This window comes from Hetaerina americana, unplaced genomic scaffold (genome assembly GCF_022747635.1).
Source record: "Hetaerina americana unplaced genomic scaffold, ioHetAmer1.1.p SCAF_6, whole genome shotgun sequence".
NCBI classification, from domain to species: domain Eukaryota; kingdom Metazoa; phylum Arthropoda; class Insecta; order Odonata; family Calopterygidae; genus Hetaerina; species Hetaerina americana.
Window position 1 is genome coordinate 58,148,590 of NW_027287205.1, and position 23,798 is coordinate 58,172,387.

At 45.7% G+C, this 23,798-nt stretch overlaps 1 protein-coding gene across 2 annotated transcripts in view; it reads left to right on the forward strand.

Annotated features, from left to right (window-relative positions):
- LOC139694955 (transducin-like enhancer protein 4) overlaps positions 1-23,798 on the forward strand; it is a 485,346-nt gene that overhangs the window by 312,417 nt on the left and 149,131 nt on the right. For both annotated transcript variants that reach the window (XM_071593486.1, XM_071593487.1), the window contains exon 4: positions 1,392-1,436. In XM_071593486.1, the coding sequence (XP_071449587.1) occupies positions 1,392-1,436 (45 nt within the window). The remainder of the gene's footprint in view (positions 1-1,391; positions 1,437-23,798) is intronic.

Below are 23,798 nucleotides of genomic sequence, written 5' to 3' on the forward strand. Positions count from 1 at the left end.
ATCACGCCCCCCCCCCCCCCCCTAACACGCCCCGTGGAATTTAGTTGTGGCGTGCGAGAGCCATAGGGGGAGGGGAGCTGGGTAGGGGGTGGGGGTTTAACGGTGGACCCTCCCCCTCTCCTCCGCTTTACCCAAATCTCGGCACGAGCTCATCTGGGTGCGATGAAAAATGTGATGCATGCCCACCCCCCCTCCCCATTTCTCCCTTTTAATCATATTTTTAATGCCGCACGTCAAATAAATGAATACGAAAGCAGCTCATTTATCGAAATCCCTGCGTCGCAGATTGATGAAAAGGGGTTTTATATTCTCCGCTCGGAACCACTTTTCAGTTTTTTCCACTCTCTCCTCCCCCCTTCCATTTTATTTTCGTGAAAAATGTGTGTTTTTCCCCACCTGAACCCCGTTCGCGACCATTTCGAAAGGCTTTGTGCTCGGGAAAAAAATGTGGCGCAATTTAACATGATAAGTTTTTTTTTCGGCATTCACTCGTAATAATATTCTTTGATCGCCTGCCGCATTATCTCTCGCTGCTCTGGCCTCTGTTGGCATCCCATTCACCTTCGCATTAAAATCGATGCCGTCGATGATCAAATACCCAACCTGTTATCCCGCCTGCCTGCTCCTAGCATGTTAGCATCTCCATTGGAGAAGCATGAAATGTTTGTGTTTTCGCACGAAATCGTTTTAGTGTGTACTAAATCTGCATGTGATGTGTGCTTGGCAAAGCACGTATACCTCTGAATACCCTCGCAAGATGTCTTTACCGTGCATGAACAGTCCCTCCAGTGGCAATCACCAAACCCGGCATTTCCCTATGTAACGAGCAGAAAAATCGGAATGTGCATGGGGTTTGTATGGAGGGTGGGAGATTTCACTACCTAATAATGTATGTATTCATTAAAATCCATTTTGCAGTTTAATTTTTGCAAGTGAACGCCGTAAGTTTTATGTGGTCAGTGTGCATTGGTGGTTAATTGTATTGAATTTCATTCCATTCAAATCCTCGCCCTCACCTCCGAGCCATATTGTGGAAAATTTAAAAGTTGCAGTTTTAATAGACCAAAATGTAATCATCTTTGAAATTAAATGTATGGCACATTAAATTAAAAGATATCTCGGAGGTTGAGTTATTTTATCTGGCGTTCACGTTTTCAGTCTGTCAAATAAAAATCATTTTGTTGTTCTTGCTTCTTATTGATATTTATTTAACCGCCATTTTCGTAAATTGTGAAAGGGACGTTGTTAATTTCATTTTGATCAGTCTCTTGATTACCATTGCATTTCATTATAATTAAATTTACCGGGGAGACTGACTGTAGAGTTTTTAAATTGGTTATTTGTGCATAAAAATAAGGCTAATATATTTTTTTATACCTTTCTTTTCACAGTACTACGAAATGTCGTACGGACTCAACGTTGAGATGCACAAACAGGTAAGCTACTGAAAGCATATTTATTTCGTTAATATCCTTAGTTGTTTTTTCAAAGTGTTCGTATGTACTGTTTTCGGTTTTCATCCAGGAAATGATTTGTGAAGAGCTTCGACTACCATGGCCTGTTATTCGTATAACCTTAAGTGAAATTTATTAAGTAAAATATTCCATTGACCTGATCATTGGTAATATCCGTCATCAATGAAAGTGCCCCTAAAATTGTAGCTGGTCATGATGTCCTAGTGTGTCATAATTGAATTTGTTAGAACCCAACCCATTCATGTAAACTAGTTTGTAAATTAAGCTGGCACTAGATGAAGCGTTGTAAATTTGCGTAGTTATATGCTGTTAAATTTTAATATCCCCAGATGCGTTTTGGTTTCCAAGACCTTCATTTTCCAAGATTTTGGAATTTGTTAATATTAAATAATTGCTTATGTATGTATGTATATTTTTTCCCGAAAAAGGACGTCTTTCAGCGACGACACAGATGTATAAAAACTTTGATTTAAACATTTAAACACAGAAACACAGAGGAAGGACACTCACATTTTTTGTTTATATACATATGAATAAAATAGTTTTTAGTGTAAGTTATGTTTAAAACTGTTTAAATCGAAATTCTTTATCCTCGCCTATATCCGTGACCAATCGGTAGGGACAACAAATGCAATTATATGTAGTCTCTTTTTTGTTTTATATTATTTATGCGTAACCAATTGATTTAACAGCAATGATGCATTCATCTGCATTCAGGTTACTTTAATACGCTTGCTAGCTGACTTGCAATGCTTGTTAGTTGGTCTGCCCAACTCTAAGCCGCGAGTGGCCTACTCGTAAAGCTGGGGTTTGGGTATCGATTATAATTTACAATAGAATTAATTACGCTCGATGCGTCATTACGGGTGGAGTATATATAGATAAAACGTTTATTCGTCTTATCGACTGCGTGCCTTGTCCCATTTCCGTCTCTCGAGACCTCACATGAACTCTTCGGCTTATTGTTAGTCCATCATTTTCCCATGGATTATTTGCTCGCTGGAGCTTCGCGTTGCATGAGGCGGAAGGGTATCGACGTCGTCGGCCGGAGGGGAAGATTACATCATGGGACAACATTTCCGTCTTCGGAATGAGAGATAAGAGGGGCGAATATGTCTTGTGAACACGAAACGAATGCACAGACGCAGCAAACTCAAACATACTTGGGGGCACCTGTGTGTTTATTCACTTTATGGCGTTTATTGCACTGTTTGGTTTGGGCCGTTATCGTGGGAAGAGGGCGGGGTGGTGGGCGGGAATCTGTGTGCTTATGGTAGTAGTGAATGGAGTAGGTATTTGGCTGTTGTGACACACAATCTCCTTCTCAAGATAGTAACCACGCGGGATCGTTTTACTAATCTGTGACGATTTGTCGTGTCGTTCTGTGGTATAGATCTTAATTTGGAGACCGGTGTTAAAATTGGGAAGATAAGAGGGTTCCATCTCTTTGTTAACCTGCAATTTCGACACTGCTTTTTGTCCGTGCCTCCGCTTTTGATATTCCCATAAATCTCGAGAGCGTATTCCCGTGCCTGATATCGGAACAGTTACATTTTGTCGCTGTTTGCCGAGCGAAATGTTAATTGTGATCCACTGATTTCCGTCGTTAGACAGGGTGTCTATTAATACTAGTGTCTATGCCGTCGAAGTTCATAAACCGTTGTGGCCTTTGCTGTCGTGCGTTGAGAAGTGTCACCATCCACGTAAGCAATCGCTCCTTCACATGGTGGTTATTTTTGACTAAGTTCACATTCCAAAGAAATGTAATTGGGTTATTTTAATACTGTTTAAAACTTCATTTTCAACGTTATCAATATCTGCAACTTCTATTTTGGCAGCCCGTGGAGAATATTTGGAGCTGGTATGTGTTGGAAAATTAATCATTTTTTAAAGATCTACTTTTACGCAGTATTCGGCAAGCCGCCGCAAGGGTGCGTGGTGGGGGGTGTTAGGTCAGCAGCCATACATGCACAATCATAATCATGTTTCCTCTACACGCATATTAGTTTGATCATGCAAAAGAAAAATTTTAATCACACGAAAGAAAGTATTTACATGCTACACTATTCATTAAAAGGGTGCGTATATTTAAATAATGCTGTAGAACTATTACAAATATTGGTGTATTAAATGAAGAGGAAAACATTCAGGGAGAAGCATATAGGATATGGGCAAATACATGCACTACCAATTCTAATTATCTTTTACGCTATTAATGTCATGTCTAATATGATGTCTAATGGTTCGAGGAAAAAAAACATTTAAAATCTATCCGTTCTACAATGAATCACCCTGATTTTTCGTTGGTGATCTGATCGACCATAATATGGGGGACTGTAGTATGTCTTTGACATATATATTTGTGTATGTATATATATATATATATATATTTTTTATTATATATATATATATATTACATTATATATTATTTTTTATATATTATATTATATATACATTATATATATATATATATATATATATATATATATATATATATATATATATATATTCATACACAGGGATACCACACTAAGCGAAAGAAAAAAATTATGGATATTTGTTTGCTTTTATTCATGAAGACTGATGTGCAGACATTAAACATTTGATCCGCCTTAATCTGACTTCCCCTGCTGTTGTCCAGAACCAATGCTGGCTAGACATGAATGCCACAATGCTGTCGTTTTGGTGACTTCGGTTTGATTGTGTGAACCGAAGACGGACCTTTCGGATTTAACGTTTGTGTAGTCTCTCCCATATCGCCGAGGAAGGATCTAAAGGCCCTCCATTTATTTTATTCTTCCCATTCCCCCATTATTTATGACTCAAGTGGTCCGTTGTGAAAAAAAAGTCCAGCTGATTTCATTGCCGGCGGTGTATCCGGTGATGTTCATCTCACGCAAACTTTCCCGATCCCAAATCGACGGTGTCGACGGAGGACGGACAACCCTTGCCACGCTCCCCCCCCCTATCTCTATCCCTTTAGTTTGGATTGGGAATGCCAGCTCCACCCCCGCCCTCCCCTACCCACCAACAACTAACTTCCCTTCCTCTCTTTCCCGTCTCCCCTCCTTCCCGCTTCGCCTCCCAACCAGTCCCCTTTTCCCTCAACCCCCACTCGCCCCCCACCCTCCCAGTCCGATCTTCATCCGCCCAAGGAGGAAGGTACCCATTATGGCAATATCCACGTAATTGGATTGAGGCTATAAATGCGGGCCTGGGGGAGGAGAGAGGGTGAAGAGGAGTGGGTGGGAAGTGGGGTGGAATGGCCCTTTTGTCTGTGTGTGTGTGTTGTGTGTGGGGAAGGGTGGTTGGTTGGCGTGTTCCGTCTCCCTCCGTTCCTCTTCCTTTAAGTAGGAAGAGTTTGAGGGTTTCGGATGATTATGGTCGGGGGGAGGGAACGACGGGGGACTGCGTAATGGGGCAGATGGGCGGGAGAATGGGTGTCGTCGGGCGGGGGGAGGGCATTGAGTGGATGGGTGCCTTCGACATGAGGGTCGCAGCATGGCGCGCGGTACTCTGGGTCGGGATCGAACGTAGTTCTCGAGTCCCACCTCCCGGCTTGTTTGACGCGCGATATATTTCGGGGGTGGGTGGTCTCGAAGCGACTCAAGGAGAGACATTGGAGAGTGAAGCCCGCTCCTTTGCGTTAAAAGCATAGCAATAGAAATGGGGTTGGAAATAATTAATGGGAAGGGATAAGGCCGAGGCAAATTCTTGTCCGTTCCGAGTCGGGATGTCACGGGCTTCGCGTAATCTAGGTTGCGTTCGCGTGACGTTCTCGTGCTGTTCCGACGGAAGGGATGCGGATTGTCACCGCTGACCTCCCGCTTAGCAGCAAATTATTCCCGTGCGAGGGAAACGCGCGTTTTGCGGGTTACCTCGGCGGTCGGGTCGCCTGCTGGAATGAGCCCTCATGCGTTAAAATTAGCCGTTTTCGTTTCCTGCCTCAACCACGAGGGATAAACTAGTATTTAATCTAAATCATTGAACGGTCGTTTAAGGCAATTTGATGTCACTGTTATTAGGATTATCGCGATACGGGTTGACGCGTTCGATGGTGGCGTAGAGTGAAGTAGGGGGGGGGACCATGCGAACGGAAAGCATTTGACGTATTTACCGATACCTTTGAACCCAAAGAAACAAATGGGGCTTTGAATCGATTACGTACCAGACCATTGCTAGTAACATTCTGCGGATGCAGCTTTAACATTCAATCAGCTTTATTTAAGCGCACCGATTGGCCGGTTGATACCTCATTAAGTCCAGATTATGTCTCGTTGGGTGAAAATTGGTTGCAGTGTTCGCTAATAGAGTGGGGAAGAGTTCAAAGGCATTTACTTTAATGGATATCCGCCAATTTCACGAGTTATGATGGAACGTCAAGTGCATTCAGTCAATAAATTACAGACGGACGGCGATGCGTCATTCGTAAGTGTCGAACGGCCGCGAAAATTTATGATTAGGCGATCGGGATGGAAATTTAGCAGGCGTTAAAAATTCTAAACACGGTCTTGAGTTGAGTAAAAAAATGGATAGTATGAAAAAAAGGCTGAAGAGGAACGTGGTATGATTTTTTTTCGGCGCTGTTTCACGCTCCCCTCGAACGAATTATCGTCCGATGTCTCCTTTTTCCGGCACTTTAGAGAGAGCGAAAAAAGTCTAAAAAGGCGAAGAGCGACACACCCGCCAGAGAGCGGGCTCTACCCCCCCCCCCCCCATCCGTGCCCCCTAAACCTTTCCGACGACGTGGAAGGGAAGTTTACGCACGCGGCGGCCGAGGTATGCGACCACTCCTGCGTGCTTCACGGCAAAAGCGGCGTTGAATAGGAAGGGGGAGAGGGTGAAGATGGAGAGGGAATGGGTGGGGAGACTTGTTGGGAGAGGATGGGGGGTAATATGTCATGAGGCCGAAACGCGAGTTGGAGGAAGGGCTGGTTGCTTGGGGGGGTATGGGGGAGTGGGGAAGGGGATATAAGTGGCAGAGTTAGTGAGTGGGAATATTGGCGTTGTTTGGTAGGTGGGGGGGGAGAGTAAAGGCATTAAGGGGAGGGTAGCCGGGAGGGATGTGTGTGGAGGGGGGCGGAGGGAGAGAGGGGAGTGTCGGGTAATTGAACCATCGATAATGAAACCGGTCTATGGGGTTTATTTCGGTTTACAACCTTTTGGACTCGCCCCTATCAAGTCCTCCCCCATCCCCCATAATGTTGATTTTTTTTCATTCTCCCCCCTTCCCCCCTAGGGATGCGAAATTTTCTTTTTTATTATTTTTATTGTGTGTTTTAGTTTTTTATTTTCTTTTGTTACGATTCATTATTGCGCACGTAAGTTTTGCGGACGTGTATGTGTTTTCGTGTCTCCACTCTGGCTCTTAATCGCGTGCGTCCACGCGTGGAAATGGTGTGGTCGTTGAATTCCCATACATATATATGTTTGCATAGGGTTTATCCTGCTCATTCTCCAAACCCCCCACTATGGCCTAATGTTATAGTATTTTCTCACCTAGACGAGCGTGCGTTCAGTTATCAACGAGCATTTATGTCATCGCCGTGGCAGTACACCCCTCTCCGATACCTCTAACGTGATAACCCCGTCGGATTAAAAAAAGTATTCCTTCGCGAGAGGATTTCATATTTTGATAATGTTTTGGTTTGTATTTGGACAGTCAAATCTATCGGAAGTGAGCGGGGCAGTATCCCCCCGTGGGGTTAATTATTCCAGATGAGACCGTAAAATGATTTTGGTCACCCAAAGCGGGTTCATTATAATTTTACTGGACGTTCATATGAGTATATTCTTTTGACATGACTGTTTTATCCGCATAACCGCACTCGGGAAAAGACTGCCTATTATATTGTGTACTATGTAGTTTTATTTACTTTATCTTCTGAATAATGCGGTGCTTCATGACTAAACGACACACATCTTAACGGCGCTCTTGATTTTTTTCTTCGTCATCCTTTTTTCAGTACAAATACTTCTAACTGCCCCCGACAATTTGGGTTAGCAAGGAGTTCAGGTCTTATTTCCCCTGAGCTGGTCAAAAGAACCATTTTTTAAAAGTAATTTCTGCGCATAACTGCATGAGGGCTCTCGTGCATAAATTACCGTAATTTCCTAATCAAGACGTGACGACCGTGATCCATTAATTTTTTTTTATCCCACGGGTGAGGAGGGAAGTATAAATGTAGCACAGTGAGGATGGTTAGCTCACTGTTTATGGAGCGGGAGGAGGAACGGCGAAGCGGGAGAAAATTGCACCCTCTTCCCAATAATTCCGACGGCCTCCCTTCTTGTCTCTCCCGCCTCCCTCCCTCCCGCCACACGCCGAAACTCCGCTCCCTCCGACACGACCACATTTGGCGCCCATTTAACGGTTATTCCCGCCGTGACGTCACTTTGCTTTTGGCTTCGGGTTTGATGGTGCGCGAGGAGGGGGGGGAGTGAGAGGGCCACTCGTCCGGAGTTAATTTCCGATGATCCGACGCCAGATAGCAGAACACGGGCCTCCCTCCTCCCTGCCCTCCCCGGTCGGTGCCCGCCTCTCGCGCGTCGCCCCTAATGCTCTGCGAGGGAGGGAGGGGTGGGGTGGTGGTGGTTGACTGAAGTTCGGCTTGGGTGTGGGTGGCAGTTTCGAGTGAGAATCGAGAGTGTGTGTTTGTGTATGTGGGGGGGGAGGGGGACAAGGTGGTCCTTCGGGGATTGTTTGAAAGCGGCCTTCTGATAATGGTGGTTGATATGACGGAGTTATATGTCGGGGTGGGTAAGGGGGGGGGGGATCGTTTATGGGAGCAAGGGGCTGGAAAGTGAAATATAGACCCAGCTCAAGCGTGGCGTGAGCTGAAATCGCGGAGTATTTGCAGTGGGCAGGGCGTCGATTGGGCCGGGGTCAAGCGAGGGGATGATATCTTTTGTCCGCGGACGGCCCGTGAAAATATGCTGGGTGGACGGAATTGACGGAATTCTTATCGCTTTTGAAAATACTGAGGAGAATGTGTGACAAAAGGGGAGGTCATTTTTTTAACGTAAATGTGGAAGTTGGGCTCAAATGTTCAGTAGTGGCAGTACGTTGACTGCTAAAATTATCGCCGTAGCACTTCCGTGCAGTTTATAAAGTTGGTAGCGCTTGGCATCGCGGGTTAATTCCTTCGATGCTCACATAGCTCATGAGTGAGACTTTCTCAACCGTTGCGTCATTTGCCACGTAAGGGTCATGTGCATAAAAGCCGTCGCTGACACCATCGTGAGTCGGATGGCTTGATGTACTTGTTTGAGATTGAAAAACCAACGTAGTACTTCGAGACCTTCATACGATCGTTTAAGTCTTAATTGTCAGTCTTGATTCGCCCTGTCGCGTGCATCTAATATCTATTCAATAAGCCTCGTCCGTTCCGTATTTATTTTAGCAAAGCTTGATGCGTCTTGCACGAGTACACCATTTGTGTAGTGCTTGACGTCAGTATATTTGAGTGTGCGCTTCAACTATAAGCTACTGTTTAAGTTAGCTACGTAACTGAAAAGTGGTGAGCACAACTTCGCGAATAGCACAGAAATATCCTGAGCACGTGTGTCCATCAGGACTTAAAAAACCATAAACACAGTTACTAATCCAGAGGTCGGTTTGGTAGGTGATGGTATAGTTCGCACATCACGGTACGGAGGCCAGAGCCATTCCCTGTGCCAACTATGGTTTCTCAGTAACGTCTGGTATCCGGAAAATCATACAACTCGGGTGTGCTCAAGAGGCGTGCGCGGGAATCGATTCGGAGCCCTCCGGTCTGTGGTCCAACGCTTTATCCCTGGACTTCCACGTCCCACCAGTTGTTTCATATCGGATAAAATCTTTTGTCATGCATACAATTCTCCCTTAGTTTCACTTAACTAGTTAGCTGATTAATACCTGTGTTCATCATTTGAGTTGTCTTAGTCTTGAAAGCTGCTTATGTTTGCCGAAATCATACTTTGTCCAAAAATGATTGCAGTGCAGGGTATGTGCCTGTCCCCTGAAATCAGAAGGGTAAGAATTTTATTAGATTTTCTCATAAATTTGCGACTCTCCTCTCAGCAAAATACAAATTCCCGAGTGTTAGGCATTTTTTTACCAGGGTATTTCGGAATGAATAGCGGAACTTGTTCTCTGTACCTCGAGGAACGTAGTGGAGTTTAATGAATTAGTCGTGCACCAGAATGAAGCCGTTAAAACTTCATTCTCCCTCATGATTCACACATTCACGAGGCTTTCCCGATAAACATCTCCCGTTTTCTTGTCCGTGGTAACCTTTTACATCGGAGCATTGTCCCAAGCAGAGCACAAACCCAATGCATATAGATGGAAATTAATGTTGGTATTCCTTTGTGGGGGAATGATTTGAATTATTATAGAGGGGGCTCGCTACATGGCATCATCTTGGATTGGGCACTTCGTTAATTCCCATTTGATTTAGAACAATGGAGTCGTTGGCCGACGTTGACAGCTTAGCCTTGGGAGATGAAACTTTTATTGTTTGAAAAAAATATAGAGAAGCATGAGTGGAAGGAGTTTGAGGGTCTACCCTATTATCTCATCTGCGGTTGAAAAGTGCCCTCAGTCCACATCCGTCGGGTCGTTTTTCTTAATCTAATTCCTGCGCGTCGTTGCGTCATCTCTTATTCTCGGAAAGGTCTCGCTGACAATTGGCCACGCACGCTCGCGCCCTCCTTTGTCCGGCCCCGCTCCCGCTTCTCGTAGTTCTCTCTCTCTTCCCTTTGGCTTCTCTCCGTCTCAAATGTAATAATAATGTCTCCATTGAATTGAAGATTCGCCCGCGTCCAGCCGGTGTGGGCGTCTGATAGCCTGTGAAAATGGAATTAACCGATGGAAAAAAAATATGCTTACTGTCTTCTCTTTTGAAGAGGGACTGCTGTGTGTCGAAGTTTGAAGCTCATCGAAGTTTTTAATGTCCTCGACTCCCAAGTGCAGATGTTAAGTTAGTTTTTATGACACACGATTTGTCAGTTTCGATTATATTTCTCGCAACATTTTAATTGTTTTCGATTTGATAACGGAAATAGTCATCATCTGTGTTTGACTAGAGTTTGATCTACTTACTCATTTCATCACGTTGTTAAATAAGGCACTGTGCTCATAGGAGTAGTGGTTCATAGTACGTATGATTCGCAGTATCAAAGAATTAAAGTAGCTTGAAGGTTCAAAATGATTCGTTTTGACAATCATATAAGCTCTTATTGAACGTCGAATATGTTGAATCGATAAAGCTGTCAAACGCGTACGTACGTAAGTAATTGAATTGACCCCCGAGGTTATTGAATTTATCACTCTGCTCCAGACAGCGAAGCAAATGCACGCGAAGAATAATACGGTACACAACTAAAAGTTGCGGTTTATTCCCTTCGCAGAAGGACCTTCAGTGAAGAATATTTTCATTTGAGATAATTCATGAGGCATTTATAACCCTCCCCCTCTAAAAAGACTGTGTGTTTTGTCTTGCAAACTTGGGGAGATTTGCGAAGCGAAAAAAGATGCATCGTGACGACGCAAGAAGTTGCAGTTAAAGTGACAAGGAAGTTCCTTTGTGGTTCTCGAGCCCATCGGTTGGCCGATTGCCCATGGGGACGCGTAAATCTGTCAATTTCTTGCAAGTATCGTAAATATTAAAAAAGAAATGTGCATGAATGCAATGCGGTCGTAGGTGCCTTAACTTGGGTAGGAGGCCAATCACCCCGTTAGTTTTAAGAATTCGTCATCGCGGTTCGCTTCCAGTGATAAAGGGATGACTCCAGGGATTTATCTTTGAATGTCCCAGAATTGCATTTCACTTCGGTTGTAATTCACGTATTAGTGTGCGTGACCAAAGTGTGTGTGTGAACCAGTTGTCGAGGAAGAGAAGGGCTCTTTTCTTCTCCGACTCTAGTTCCGTCTCGGTTCTCTATGGGGCTGGATAATATTAAGGGAGGAAGGTTGCGATATTAATTTTGGATCCGTGTGGTTTATATTTACATAGGGATGGATACGTTATGAATCGAAATTTAAACGTCCATCGATGCGACTCGCTTTTCTATTTACGTTTGCGAGTCTGGTGTCTATGTCCTTACAGGTAGTAGTCCAGTCGGATGATTATCGAGGCCGTGAATGATATTCGGGATTTTCGCAATGGGATATGCGCTATACGATGTCGCACAAGCGTGATACATTTTGTCGTGGGGCTGAAGATATTGCTCCGTACTTATTCTCCCAAGGCTTTGACCAAGGATGCAAAACGAATGCACTTGAGTGTATGTCATCTTAACAACTTCATTTGAACGTTTCGGACCGTAAATCCGTGGCTTTTCGCTTTTCCTCATCTCTACCAAACGTTCGGAAATGTGTCCCCGTTTCATCGCGTTTAGTGGGCGTAAAATAATTCAGCCACATGGTCGACGGTGGAGACCGCATGATGAGCGGAGATGAACCTTCCGGTGGCGGAGGATATTGATGAGTTGAGGAATGGGAGGATAGTAGTATGTAACTTTGCGCATTATATAGGTACAGTTGCGGAGAAGTGTATATGCTGTTGGTATTCGTAGTTTTCTTATTTCTGTGAGATTATTGTTCCAGATCACTTGCTCTCAGCAGAAATTTCATACGAAATAAAACCACTTTAGCAGCCCTTGTGCAAAGAACCAGTTGACTGCAGCGTAGTCCGTGTTTTATACATCTACTTAATACCCCGCAAGCTGCCTCAAGGGCGTGTGGTGGTGCGGGGTGCTTGGGCACCACCCGTAATTAAGGAAAAAAACCGCATGCAAACGCCACAAATTTATACAGTCCACAAACAAAACATGGTAAACATTAATGCAAAAACCCTTACAACCCACACACATGCAAACACACAAACTACCAACTAACATACACATGCACCTTAAAGTATACCTAACAGCTTTGCAGTGTTTAACTTTGCTCCGACTTGTAAATTCAATGTTTTTAATATTTCTAAAGTGACTTCGGTTTCTTAATATTATGATTTCTGATTGTTCGGGGAAAGAATGAGTATTTGTACCTATCTGTCCTGGAATCTATCTCCCTTATTTTATCTTTGTGGTCTGATCTAGGTAATGTGGGGTCATTATAATTCCCTTAGTGTCATCGTTATACTCGTTTGTTCTGAACCTTTCTAAAAGTCTAAGTCTCGCTTGTTCTCTTCGTATTTCAAGTTACTCCCGGCCTAAATCCCCAAAGAGACCTGTCACACTTGTGTTCTTATTATAGCAATTTTCAACGAATCTGGCGGATTTACATAGGCTGTGTATTGTCTAATAAACTCTTGATAAGGCATTTGTTAGAAAAATACCTCTAGTTTATTTGAACGGTGATGTAGTCATTATTAAATACTTTTATGTACAATTTTAGTTAAAGTCTCTGGTAGAGAGGTGTAACTTTAGTGCGAAATAGTTTCGACTTCATCAGCTATTCAAAATAAATTCGTTTAAACTGACTCCTTATTTCCCCCTTATTATTTTTTGTTTTAACTCAATTTGTTCGAGCATTTGAAGTCGTTCACGCTGCTTTCGCTCACTTCCCGCATTCGGTCTGTGGCCTTTCGGGCCTCCCGCCCCGTCCCCAATAAAGTCATCGTATTGCCGCATCGCGATCTGGTTTAGGTCCAAATAAAAGCGTAATCAAGGGATACATCTCCCACCTTCGTTCGCCTCGTCCTGGAATTGTAAGCGAAGTGATCCTTGAAGGGTGGGGGGAGACCTTATAAACCCACTCCCCTTCCCCCACTTTCCCCCCGTCCTCAAACTACACCACCACGGGCGACACCCCGACAAGATACCCTCGACACGCTATTCTCCTCGGCGAGAGGGTGCAGGGAGGGGGAGCGCACGTAAATATGTGCAAGCATGTACGCGCTTATGTGCACATTGGGGGGGGTGGGGTGGGAGGAGTGCAGACGGGGGGCGATGGGGGCCGGGGCTTGTCGTGGGGGTTGACGGGAGGGAGAGGAGTCACGGGGCGGAGGATGGGAGGGACATTGAATGGCGAGAGGTTGCTCCCGACTCGCCCATCCTCTTAATCTTCATCTCCTCCCTCTTTTCTTCCTCGCTCGCCCCCTTCTCTCCCATCTTTCTCCACTACCCCTGGCCCAGTCTCTTCCCACAATGCCCCACTCCCTCCGAGGCGGCCACATCTGCAGCTGACACCCTTTTAAAGAGGGTTGGCCAGAAGCGTCGTCGTTGGAGATGAGGGGTTGGGGGAGGGGGCGGGAGGGGAGGGGTCTTTCTGCTAACTGGTCCGTCCTCCTTTGGATGGAAGGGTCTGTCCGTCTCTCACTCTCGTTCGTGGAGAAGGGTTCGGTCGGAAGGGAGTGGGAGGCTGGCGGTGGGGAAATGAAGGGTGGGTGAGCGGACGTGGGGTGTGGGGAAGGGGGGTTATTTTGCGAAGGAAGGGACAAGTGTGCGGAGGTGGACAAGGGCGGAAGGGCAGGGGTTGGGTTTAGGGAGGGGGGCGGTGTGTGGCGGCAGTGGGGAGTCGGGAGAGGTGCGGTCGAGGATGTTTCATGACGGGTTTTTTTAAGGGTTTGGGAAGGGAAGTGAAGGGAAGAGACTCTGGGTTTGGGAAGGAGGAGGAGGAAGGGCCGGCTTTCTGCGAAATTCTCTCTTTCTCTTCGCCCTCTTCCGGACCATACCTCGCTTTTCAACTCTTCAGCGCTCCTCTCCCACTTCCCCACTACATCCAAATGTCTCGTCATCCAGTTCGTTTTTCCGCCATTCCCACAACGCGTAATGTCTCCCACTTCCATTTAGTCTCTCTCTCTGTGTGTTGTCTCCCATCTTCCTTTTCCACGTCCTCTTCTTTGCCTCGACCTCTCCCCGCTCGTTGATTCAATACTTCCCACGCGCTTTCGCCCCTTTTGCTCGTAATCTTTTGTCTCGGAGTTCCCCTCTCCTCCGCACGCGGCGCTCGCGGTTGTCGCCCATCCGTGCACGGCCGGGTGTGTTGTGCTGATGATGGCTGCGGGATCTGCGCGAGGACCCCTTCATTTGTCACGTACTTTTACATGATCGGTGGCCTTCTCGGACGAATTTGGAGCTCTTTCTTAATTTAGAATTTGCAGGTGCAAACATGATTATTGTTCATTTGGTTCATTTTTTGTCACCGTTAGAAAAAGCGAAGACAGCGATGCGTTTGGTAATGTGGGCATTTGTCGCATTTAAATCTTAGTTTTCACCTAACGTGTTTTAGTGTGACAGTTTGTATTGGTCACGCGTAGAAACCTTTTTGGTTCCAAGTGCTATTGTAAGTGGGTTTCTGTACGTACAAAGTTTTTCGAATTTAGTGGCTAAAATTGTGAAATTATTAATTATTTGAAAGTGGTGAAAATCGTCTTGGATATAATCTTGAGGAAGAAATAGCTCATTATTATTTTCAACATCTTTAATGAATATCTTACGTTTTTTTATACAGACTTTGTTTATACCGTTATTTTAACTTTGTAAATGATAGCATAAAAATCCTTTCGGCTCTTTAATTTTTGGAATACTGTAACTCCGCAGTGGTTGGCAATCGAGAGGACGATAAATTTTTAGTTGAGGTTGATCTTTATATTCGACATGCATTGTTCCCCTTATGTAAGACAAAAATGTCTTTTTTGCTCTAATAAATATAGATATACATATATCTATGCCCTGCGCTAATTTCATTTACTTGATGCCGATAACTTATTAGTTACTGTTGTTTTATTGCTTCAATGAATTTCCTTGGTTTCCTTTATGGTGAAAGGAAGATTCGCTTTTATTTTTCCAAACCCCCTTTGCTTAAACTGTCGACTTTTATATTATCCGGGGTCGTAGCCGTCGTGTGCTGTTTTCATTCGCGAAAAGAGGGTGAAAAAACGAGGCCGCCACGGAATCTTATGTTATCTTCCGAGACTCGACCGACCCGACCATTATTCCTCGGCAGACCCGAGGATGGAACAACGAGGCGTATTAATTAAAAGCGTCCGCACACTGCGGGGACATCTGGGGACGCATCTGGGAACCTTGGAGGTGGCTGGAATGAACTGTCCTTTCCCTGCCGTTGTCTTCCACCTTTTTCTCATCTCGTCGCCTGCCACCCACGCGGGGGACCCGCTTTCCCCCCCCCCCCCCAACCCCCCTGGTCCTCCCGTCCAATCTCCCCCTCTTCCCCCGTTCACTCCTTCCCCCCCCAGCCTCCCTCACATGCTTTACTTTCCTATTTTTTTTAACCCCACTCTGCGGCGTTTTTCTTTTGTTTCCCTCTTCTCGTCCTCCCCGGCTGCAAATGGCCCAGCTTTCGTTCGTGCTCATTCGTTTTATCTCCTCGTGACACTGACCTCCAGACGGGGGGACAATCCCCTTCGAGTCCCGTTGGTCGCGTTGACGTTCGTTCCTGGAGTTCTCTCTTTTTCCATTTGCTCTCTTTATTCTGCTTCACCGCTTGGTTCGTGTGTCATGAAACCATTGAACATGAGTGGAAGGCACGAGAATTGCATTCGCTCCAGGTTTGGCTGAAAACTTGCGGATTAAATTGGCATGATATAATATCTTTATTGAAATGAAAAATTTAATTTTTTTGGCTCTTGCTTTCGCAAACGTTTTTCCTGGAAATGAAAGCAATCGTTGGAAAATTTGACTGGGTAACAGTTATTTCAAAGGTTTAATTTTAGCAGGTGTAAGATTGATGCTCTTTCCTCGTGTTGTTGCAAATCATTTTGACGGAATTGAAATCGTGTTTTTTTCCGAGTGCCAGATGATCTCTGGCGAAAAATGTCAAGGGCAGCCAATACTCATTTCAGCGACAATTATGGTCGATCCGTAATAGGCTGCTTGCGGGACTGGTCAAGTTGAGCAGTAGCCTACGTACTCTAAACTGCAATTAATTCCGCTTTGCGTGACGATCGAGTCCAGCCTGATGCGTAGGAATACGTTTGGGAGATTTCTCGCTACCGCGCGAGAGAAACAGTAAAACTTCGCCGTCATATTTAGTGGCTGGATGGAATAAGTAAATTGATGATTACCGACAAATTGGGTGCGTACTCCGAATCGGACTGCCATTTGAATGGAGTAGGGCTGATTCCGAGGGTCTTTGCCATTCGTATTTATCAGTCCCTTTTTTTTACGATCCATGCTCTCTCTCTCTCTTCGCCACTGCTCCCGTGTCTCGTCTAGTCTTATGCACTGCCCCAGCAGCCCTTCCTCTCCCTTCACTTGCAGTTCTGTTTCCCTCTCGACCCAAATCCGCAGTTTCCCCCAACAATGGACCGTCTCCCCACCCTACCCCCTCATTCCCCAGTCCCCGCTTGCTTGATTGTTGTGCCCCAAGGGTATCTCTTGTTCCCTTCCCCTCTCTCCTCCCCGCCGCTAACTCCCACTCGTGCGCACGTACATACGTACACACACACGCCAACACTCCCGTCTCCAGAATGGATCCACCCATCCTCCCATCCAATCAACATGATTCGAGTTCTATTTAGAACTCTCTATGAGCGAGCACCTCGGCGTTTTGCGGGTGGCTGGCCAATTTCGTGTCAAGTACTCGTGTGTGAATTTGTCCCCAGTATGGCGAATTTGCGGTGAAGTTTTTTTCCCTCGGTGGGGAGGGGGATTTCGCATCTTCAGGACCTTTTTCATATCTCTCTCTCACTTATTTCTCTTTATATCGTCTTGAAATTTACCGGAAACAGTTCCTTTCATTCTTTCAGTTGCTATTAATGAGTGTCGTTCAAATGAGCGTCCGAGGTCATATCAAAGGAGTACTGGGACAAGTAGTTTTCCTCAACGACGCTGGGATTATTGCATGGGGATACTTTTTTTTCGTCCATGGGAACTTATCTGCTCAATTTTTCTCTGTGAACGTTAAAAAAAAGAGGTCGTTTTATCATCGGAGTTGATAAGCATTTTTCCGACGATTTGAGATTCAAATAAGTCTGGAGGAATAAGGCCCCGTATCTGTTTCTCCCATGTCCGTCGTACTATATTTTTTCCAGGGTAAAAATAAAAAGGTGGGAGACAGCGAAAGATTGCGATCTAAACCGTCTTTCATCCTCCTCGAATTGGGTGAGTGGCGGTACGAATTCGTTCGGTGGTCGTTCTTCTTTTTTTTAACCCTTTCTACTTCCCTTCCTCCTCTCCACCTCCTGCATACGTATCGATTCCGAATCGACTGGGCTTGCGTCAGGGGAACCGCCCATTCTTCCCGTGTCGGACGAAAGGGATGTGTGTGTGTTGGGGGGGGGGTAGGAAATAAAGCGACGAGGCAGGTCGTTTTTATTTCTCTATTCATCTGTTTTTTAACCCGCATGACATATGAAGGCTGGCAAAAGTTCCCGATTTTTTTTTAATCTCCTCCACCACCACCCCCCCTCTCCCCCCCACCTCCAGCGGTGGATTCATGCGCGGTTGACGAAAGAGGGATCAGGGGATTCGTCGTGGGAGGCGGGCGGGGGAAGGAGGGGCGGGGGATGGCATCGGAGATTCGGAGACGGTAGTGGAATGAGGATTGCACTCCCTTGATTACTGTCAGTGATTTAAGTTTCTGCCGATGAGTGTCGGCGGGGTTTTAATTGGGCTGGAGCGGCCGGCTTAGCCGTTTCCGTTTTGCGAAGTTGATGCGGGTAAAGCGGGAAGTAATCCGATTGTTCAGTTTTAGAAGAAAAAATCCTCCGGTACGCTCTTTACGGATGCCGAAGGCTCGATGTTTTTTGGGACAGTATTTTGTAATGTATATCGCTGAATTATTTTACGCATCATTTCATTTCTGCGCTTATAATTGTAGTGACGCCAGCCTTTCCATTCGTCCGCGCACCGCTGTCGCCCAACAACGTTCTCAAATCGAATGTAAACTTTTTTACTACGCTATCCCTGTTAATGTGTCGTCGGTGCGTAGTTTGAAATTATGGTCGGATCGTTAATATTCGTGATAATTAAATATTTACTTTATGTTCATAAATTCTTCCGGGCACTGCTAAATGTTTGGATGGGATGCCGGGTAATTGATATCCTTAAGTAATAATTGAATATTGGGTCCTGAAATGCTGCGTTTTTACGACTTGATCTGCTTCACTTTTCGATTTTCGTGCGGCATTTTTTCCGTTGGTGCACTGCCCGCTTTGGGCGACTTTGTTTATTAAAAAAGTGATATGAAATGGAAGACCGGGTGACGTCTATATTCCCGCGCTCAAATTAGCCCGACGTTTTCATTCCAATTTTGTTTCATTGCCTTCTGTCGCGATTCGTTTTGGCCGCGATTCTGACGCGTCCGGAGCGGTGTGGGAACGCGACGAAAACGACGTCATCTTCGTGGGGGTGGGTGGTCTCCTTCGCGGGTTTCCCTCCCCCTCGAAAATGCTCTCCCATGGGGCTTTTTTTCCTCGCTCGCCCCGCGGGGAAAGATGGAGAGTGGGGGGGGGGGGAGACGAGGAGGAGATGTCCCGTCGCGCATTATGTCCCCGCTCCTATTCGGCGTAAATATATCCGAACAGGGATTACGTGTCGCGATCTTGAGATAGGGGAGTGAGAGATAGAGAGGGCGGAGGTCGTATTTGTGAAGTACCGCTCTGCTCTCCCCGGTTTTAGCATTCCCCCACCCCTTCCCCTCTCACCCTCGAGTTTTTATCGCGGGGGGAGACGAGAGGGTGGGCGAATTCGGTGGAGGAGATAGAGCTTTAAGGGCGTTACTTCGCCCCCGTCCCCCAGAGGGAGGGGGGTTAAGGGGGTGGGAGTTACTTTATGGTTCGGTGGGCCGAAGAGGGAGCGGGAGTGAGAGTGTTTCGGAGCACGACAGAGTGGTGGGGGTGTGGGCGAGGAGGCAAATAAGGGAGAGGAAGGGTTAGGTGGGGGGAGGCGGGTCGACTCTGTGACCGAGCAAGGGTTCTGGGGTGGGCGGGGGGGGGAGAGGGAAAGGGGAGCATTTTATCATTTCAGCCGGAGAAACTGTGGTGTGCGCGAATATCGTGAGATATGGGAAAGGATATATTGTGGTGGAGGATTTTGGCGAAGCAGAGAGTACGAGGAGGGTGGGAGGGACTAGTGTAGGCGGAGATGAAATTGGTGAGGAGGAGGAGGGAAATACAGGGGAAGAGAAAAGTGGGGGTGGGCTTAATGGGATGGTTTTTAGGGAGAGAATGGGGAGAGGGAGCGGGACGCGGGTGGTGGTGGTTTGGGGGGCGGAGGGAGTGGAAATGCCCCCGTATCATGGCTCGGGCGTTGGACGTGGGAGGGAGGACAGTGGGGATTTTCTGTTTTCCATCCTCTTCCTTTTTTTTCAGTCCTGAGGAGAGTCGGGAGTGTGGGGCAGAATGCTAGCCATATCGTGACTGCGGGAAATAATGGAACTGCGGTAGGGTTGGGTGACGTTGGGGTGTGGGAATAAAAGATATGAATGGGGGAGGGTTTTGACGGTGCGGGGAGTTGGGAGATATCGAGAGGAGAGAGTGCGAGGGTGGGGGGTGGGAGACCCAGGGGGTTTCTTTTATAAAAATGGCGATTCGATGGAAAAAATTGTGAAGGGGGGAGAGGAAATACCGGGAGGATCGTTGTTTTCCGTATTACCAGAGGGTAAAGGGGTGATTGGAGAAGGGGAGATATGGAATGTCGGAGCCCCCCCATGGCGTTGTTGGGTGGTGGCCGAAAATCATCCTCACCACCTCGGCCCCCCTCCCCAGCCCCCGGATACTTCTCGACTCCTCCTCCCCCGCATTCACTACCCATGTCCACCCCCCCCCCCGATTCATGCGGTATTTTCGTTCCCTCCGCCCCTTCCTCCCCGTCTTCCTTCGCTTTAAATCTTTACCTCATCCTTCATCCCCCCTCCACGTGTCCGTTTCCCACCCCCTCCCCGCTTTCCTTATCTTCTCTATTTTATTACTTATCATTTACGTACTGTTTGTTTTTCCGCGGAAAAATGGCTTAATTTGCCAAGCAGTTTTTAGATTGCTGCCCTAAGCTTCCCATTTTTATCCAGAGATATTCGCTGTCATATACTTCGAACGGGTATTTTTTTCTTACCCCTATCTGCTGTTTACTTTGAATAAAAGAATTAATCCCGTCCTGCAGAGTGACTTTGGGAACGCATTCGCGCGTTCATGTCCTGCGAGTGCACGGTAGTTATATATTGCTCAAATAAATCATATTGCGGTTATTCTGTTGATTATTCAATCTGGATTACTTTCTGAATAATGTACATGTAATACTCTGGGCGTCAAGCTTTATTCAAATAAAGTAGTAGTGTGGTGTCAGTAAAATTGTTAATGGGAACATGAGGAAACGAATCCATTCTCTTTCGGCTTGGAATACATGCTTCTCGATTCGGGCATTCCGGAAGAAATGGAATGGGCAGAGCACGTTCCAAAAGTGAGAGGATCGTATTTGCGTGAAGGTCCCCCCTAACACCCACCTCCGCTGTTTCACCGAAAACAAAATAAATTTTAGCCAGAGTAACGGTTTCGTTCCTCGCTCTTCCGTGGCTCCCGTGGACAACTTGGGTGACACACCTATTCTATGGCGTGTCATCGCGGCTGAGAGCCTCTGGTTTGGCGACAAACGCGTCGGAAGCACTGGAGCCAAGCTCTCACATGTCCGATTAAAAGCATCGCTTTCGACGCTTCGCGCGTTGTTCACCCCCTCGTGTCAGGGGCGGTGGACAGGCAGGGGGGAACTCTAGGAAGCTTCGACCCCGATCCCGTCATTCACTGCGGGACGCCCATGTTCGTCCCACATTGCGTTTTCCCTCTCTAAAAGAGCTTCGTCATTATTAACTAGGTTGCCGTGCGCTTCGTCTCTTTCCGGGTTGTCCCGCGATGTTGACTTTTTAAATGGTAACAAATCGTGCCTCTCTTACAGTCTGAATTTCAGGTACTTGATGCCATCACCTAGTTTAAAGGAATGTTGTTGAAACATTTGGCAATTGATTCAAATGTCATCTTTCGTGCCGCGTTTCTCCTCGGGAGATCGTAGCTAAATAGTTCTTTGATGGCGTGTGCTCGTAATGGGAATGATTCGGAAATTCGCTCAAGTGCATGAATTTCAAGTGCACTCTCCCCGTCATTGCAAGGTCTGGGCGTAATCCCGGCAGAACTCTCGCTAATGGCGACGTAATCATTTTTTTAAAAAATAAGTTTTTGTTCCGGCAGGAGTGTCCTGTGATGGCGTTTGTCATTGTCGGACGATGCTTAAGTTTTGGTGTCACTCTTCACATTGGTGGTGCGCTCATGCTCGGGACGAAATTCTTGGATTCGCTCTCAAGTGCCGTGTCAAACGATTGGTTCGCGAGTTACGATACGTTATTTTTTTTGTTTTTTTCTCTCCATGCATGTCGTTTTTAATACGTGCTCGCATTCGGGCGAGCGGGCTGCGTTCCTCGTGGAAATTTGTTCAATAGCCGTGGAGTTGCTTTCTCTCCTCTCATTTTTTTCTTCCATCTCCTTCCCATCCCTCGGACTCCCTCCGCATTGCCCCTTCCCCTCCCGACGTCGTGCTTACCCTGCTGATATTGAAGGACCGCTTTTTCACGGCAGCGCGGGCTCAATCTCTGGCAAAGGGATGGTGTGGGTGGGCTGCCAGCCATCTCCCAAACCGACCCCTTACCGCACCCGCTCCCCGGTTACGTGCATTTTCGCTGATCCCCCGCTCCCGCAACTCAATCCCACCCTTCATCCTCTCTTTCCCCGGTCGAATCCATCTATCTCCCAGATACCTGACCCCCCCCCCGACCCTCCCCCTCTTCATCTCCCTTCACAGTCTCCATTTTTTTTTGTTTTCAAATCCGTCCATTTTTTTACGTTTTTCCAGCGTCCCTCGTGTGTTTTTTTATGCCTTATCTCCCCTCTTTCTCCCATCCCCCATTTGTTTCCCCTACGCCTTTCGGTCCCTTTCGTCATTGTCTTCCCGTATTTTCTGTCCGCCGGGTTGTAGTTTTACAAATGCCTGATTCGATTAAGCTTTTGTTTCTGGACGCTTGTAGGCGTAATTTATTGCTAAACCATTGGAGAAATATGGATAGGCTTGAGCGAGAAGAAATCGTTTCGGTTATATTTGAAAAACATTTGGCAGGAGACTCGTCGGACACAAATTTATCAGCCCTTACTATGAGTTTTCCGAGGTACAGTTTGCATTGATGCCGGGTGAAATATTTTGATGACTCCGCCCACTTATCCGTGGATTGGGCCATTCCAGTTAAACAGGAGAAATTATTTCTCCCATTTGTGAATTTAATAAATCATCGTTCTTACTGCGCATAATGGTTGATCAGAAAAAACTAAGGCTGAATAGTATCAGCGTTTTGATGGAATTTTTTGTGCCCATCCGACGTAACTTTCACGAAAAGTTAACCACGTTTTAAAATCCATATTTCTTTAATTCACATCACTGAAGACTGCTGTTGTAAGACTCCCTGCTGAATATCTCTGTGGCGACTCGTGGTGTAATAAGTGGAATATATATATATATATATATATATATATATATATATATATATATATAGTACAATACACAGTAACACATAATATAGAAACACAAAAAAAAGAGAACACTCACACGTATTTTCTTGATATTTCGACGGAAACAATCCGTCTTCCTCTGAAGATGTAGAAGTCTTCTACATCTTCAGAGGAAGACGGATTGTTTCCGTCGAAATATCAAGAAAATACGTGTGAGTGTTCTCTTTTTTTTGTGTTTCTATATTATGTGTTACTGTGTATTGTACTATTCGGCACTTCCGTGTTACGTCTATGAAAGCATATACTATATATATATATATATATATATATATATATATATATATATATTCAGATGTGAATAGATATATATTTTCAGATGTGAATAGATATATATTTTCAGATGTGAAAAGATGGAAAAGGAGTAGGAACACAGGAGCGGTGGGGAACCCCACCACTTCCCCATCTCCCCTGTGTTCGTCTTTTAAGTGTTTATACCCCTTTTCCTTATGTCTATTTCCATGTGAATGAATGAATATCGTTCATGTAACTGTCGCTTCGGTCTCGGGAGAAGGTTTTGTGAATGAGAACGACTGTTTCCTTTCCGAGGCAAAACAGTACTTTTTTTTTAATGTAGAGGTTTCTCGGAGAGGCCAACCTCCTTTCGAAGCCTGAATCCCTTTCTCCTCTCCAGAAAGGATTTCCAGGGCAAACAAAGCGAATGCACGCCAGACGATCAGCGGGCTCCAACCGCTAAATTAAAATTAGAGTAGCCTAAAAAAAATTCCTTCTCCGTTTCCTTTTGGTTAATACGTGTGGCTGGACCAAATTGGATGGTGTTCTTATTATCCTTGAAAATACTTTTTAGATCTATGGTATTTGAATTTCATATTTA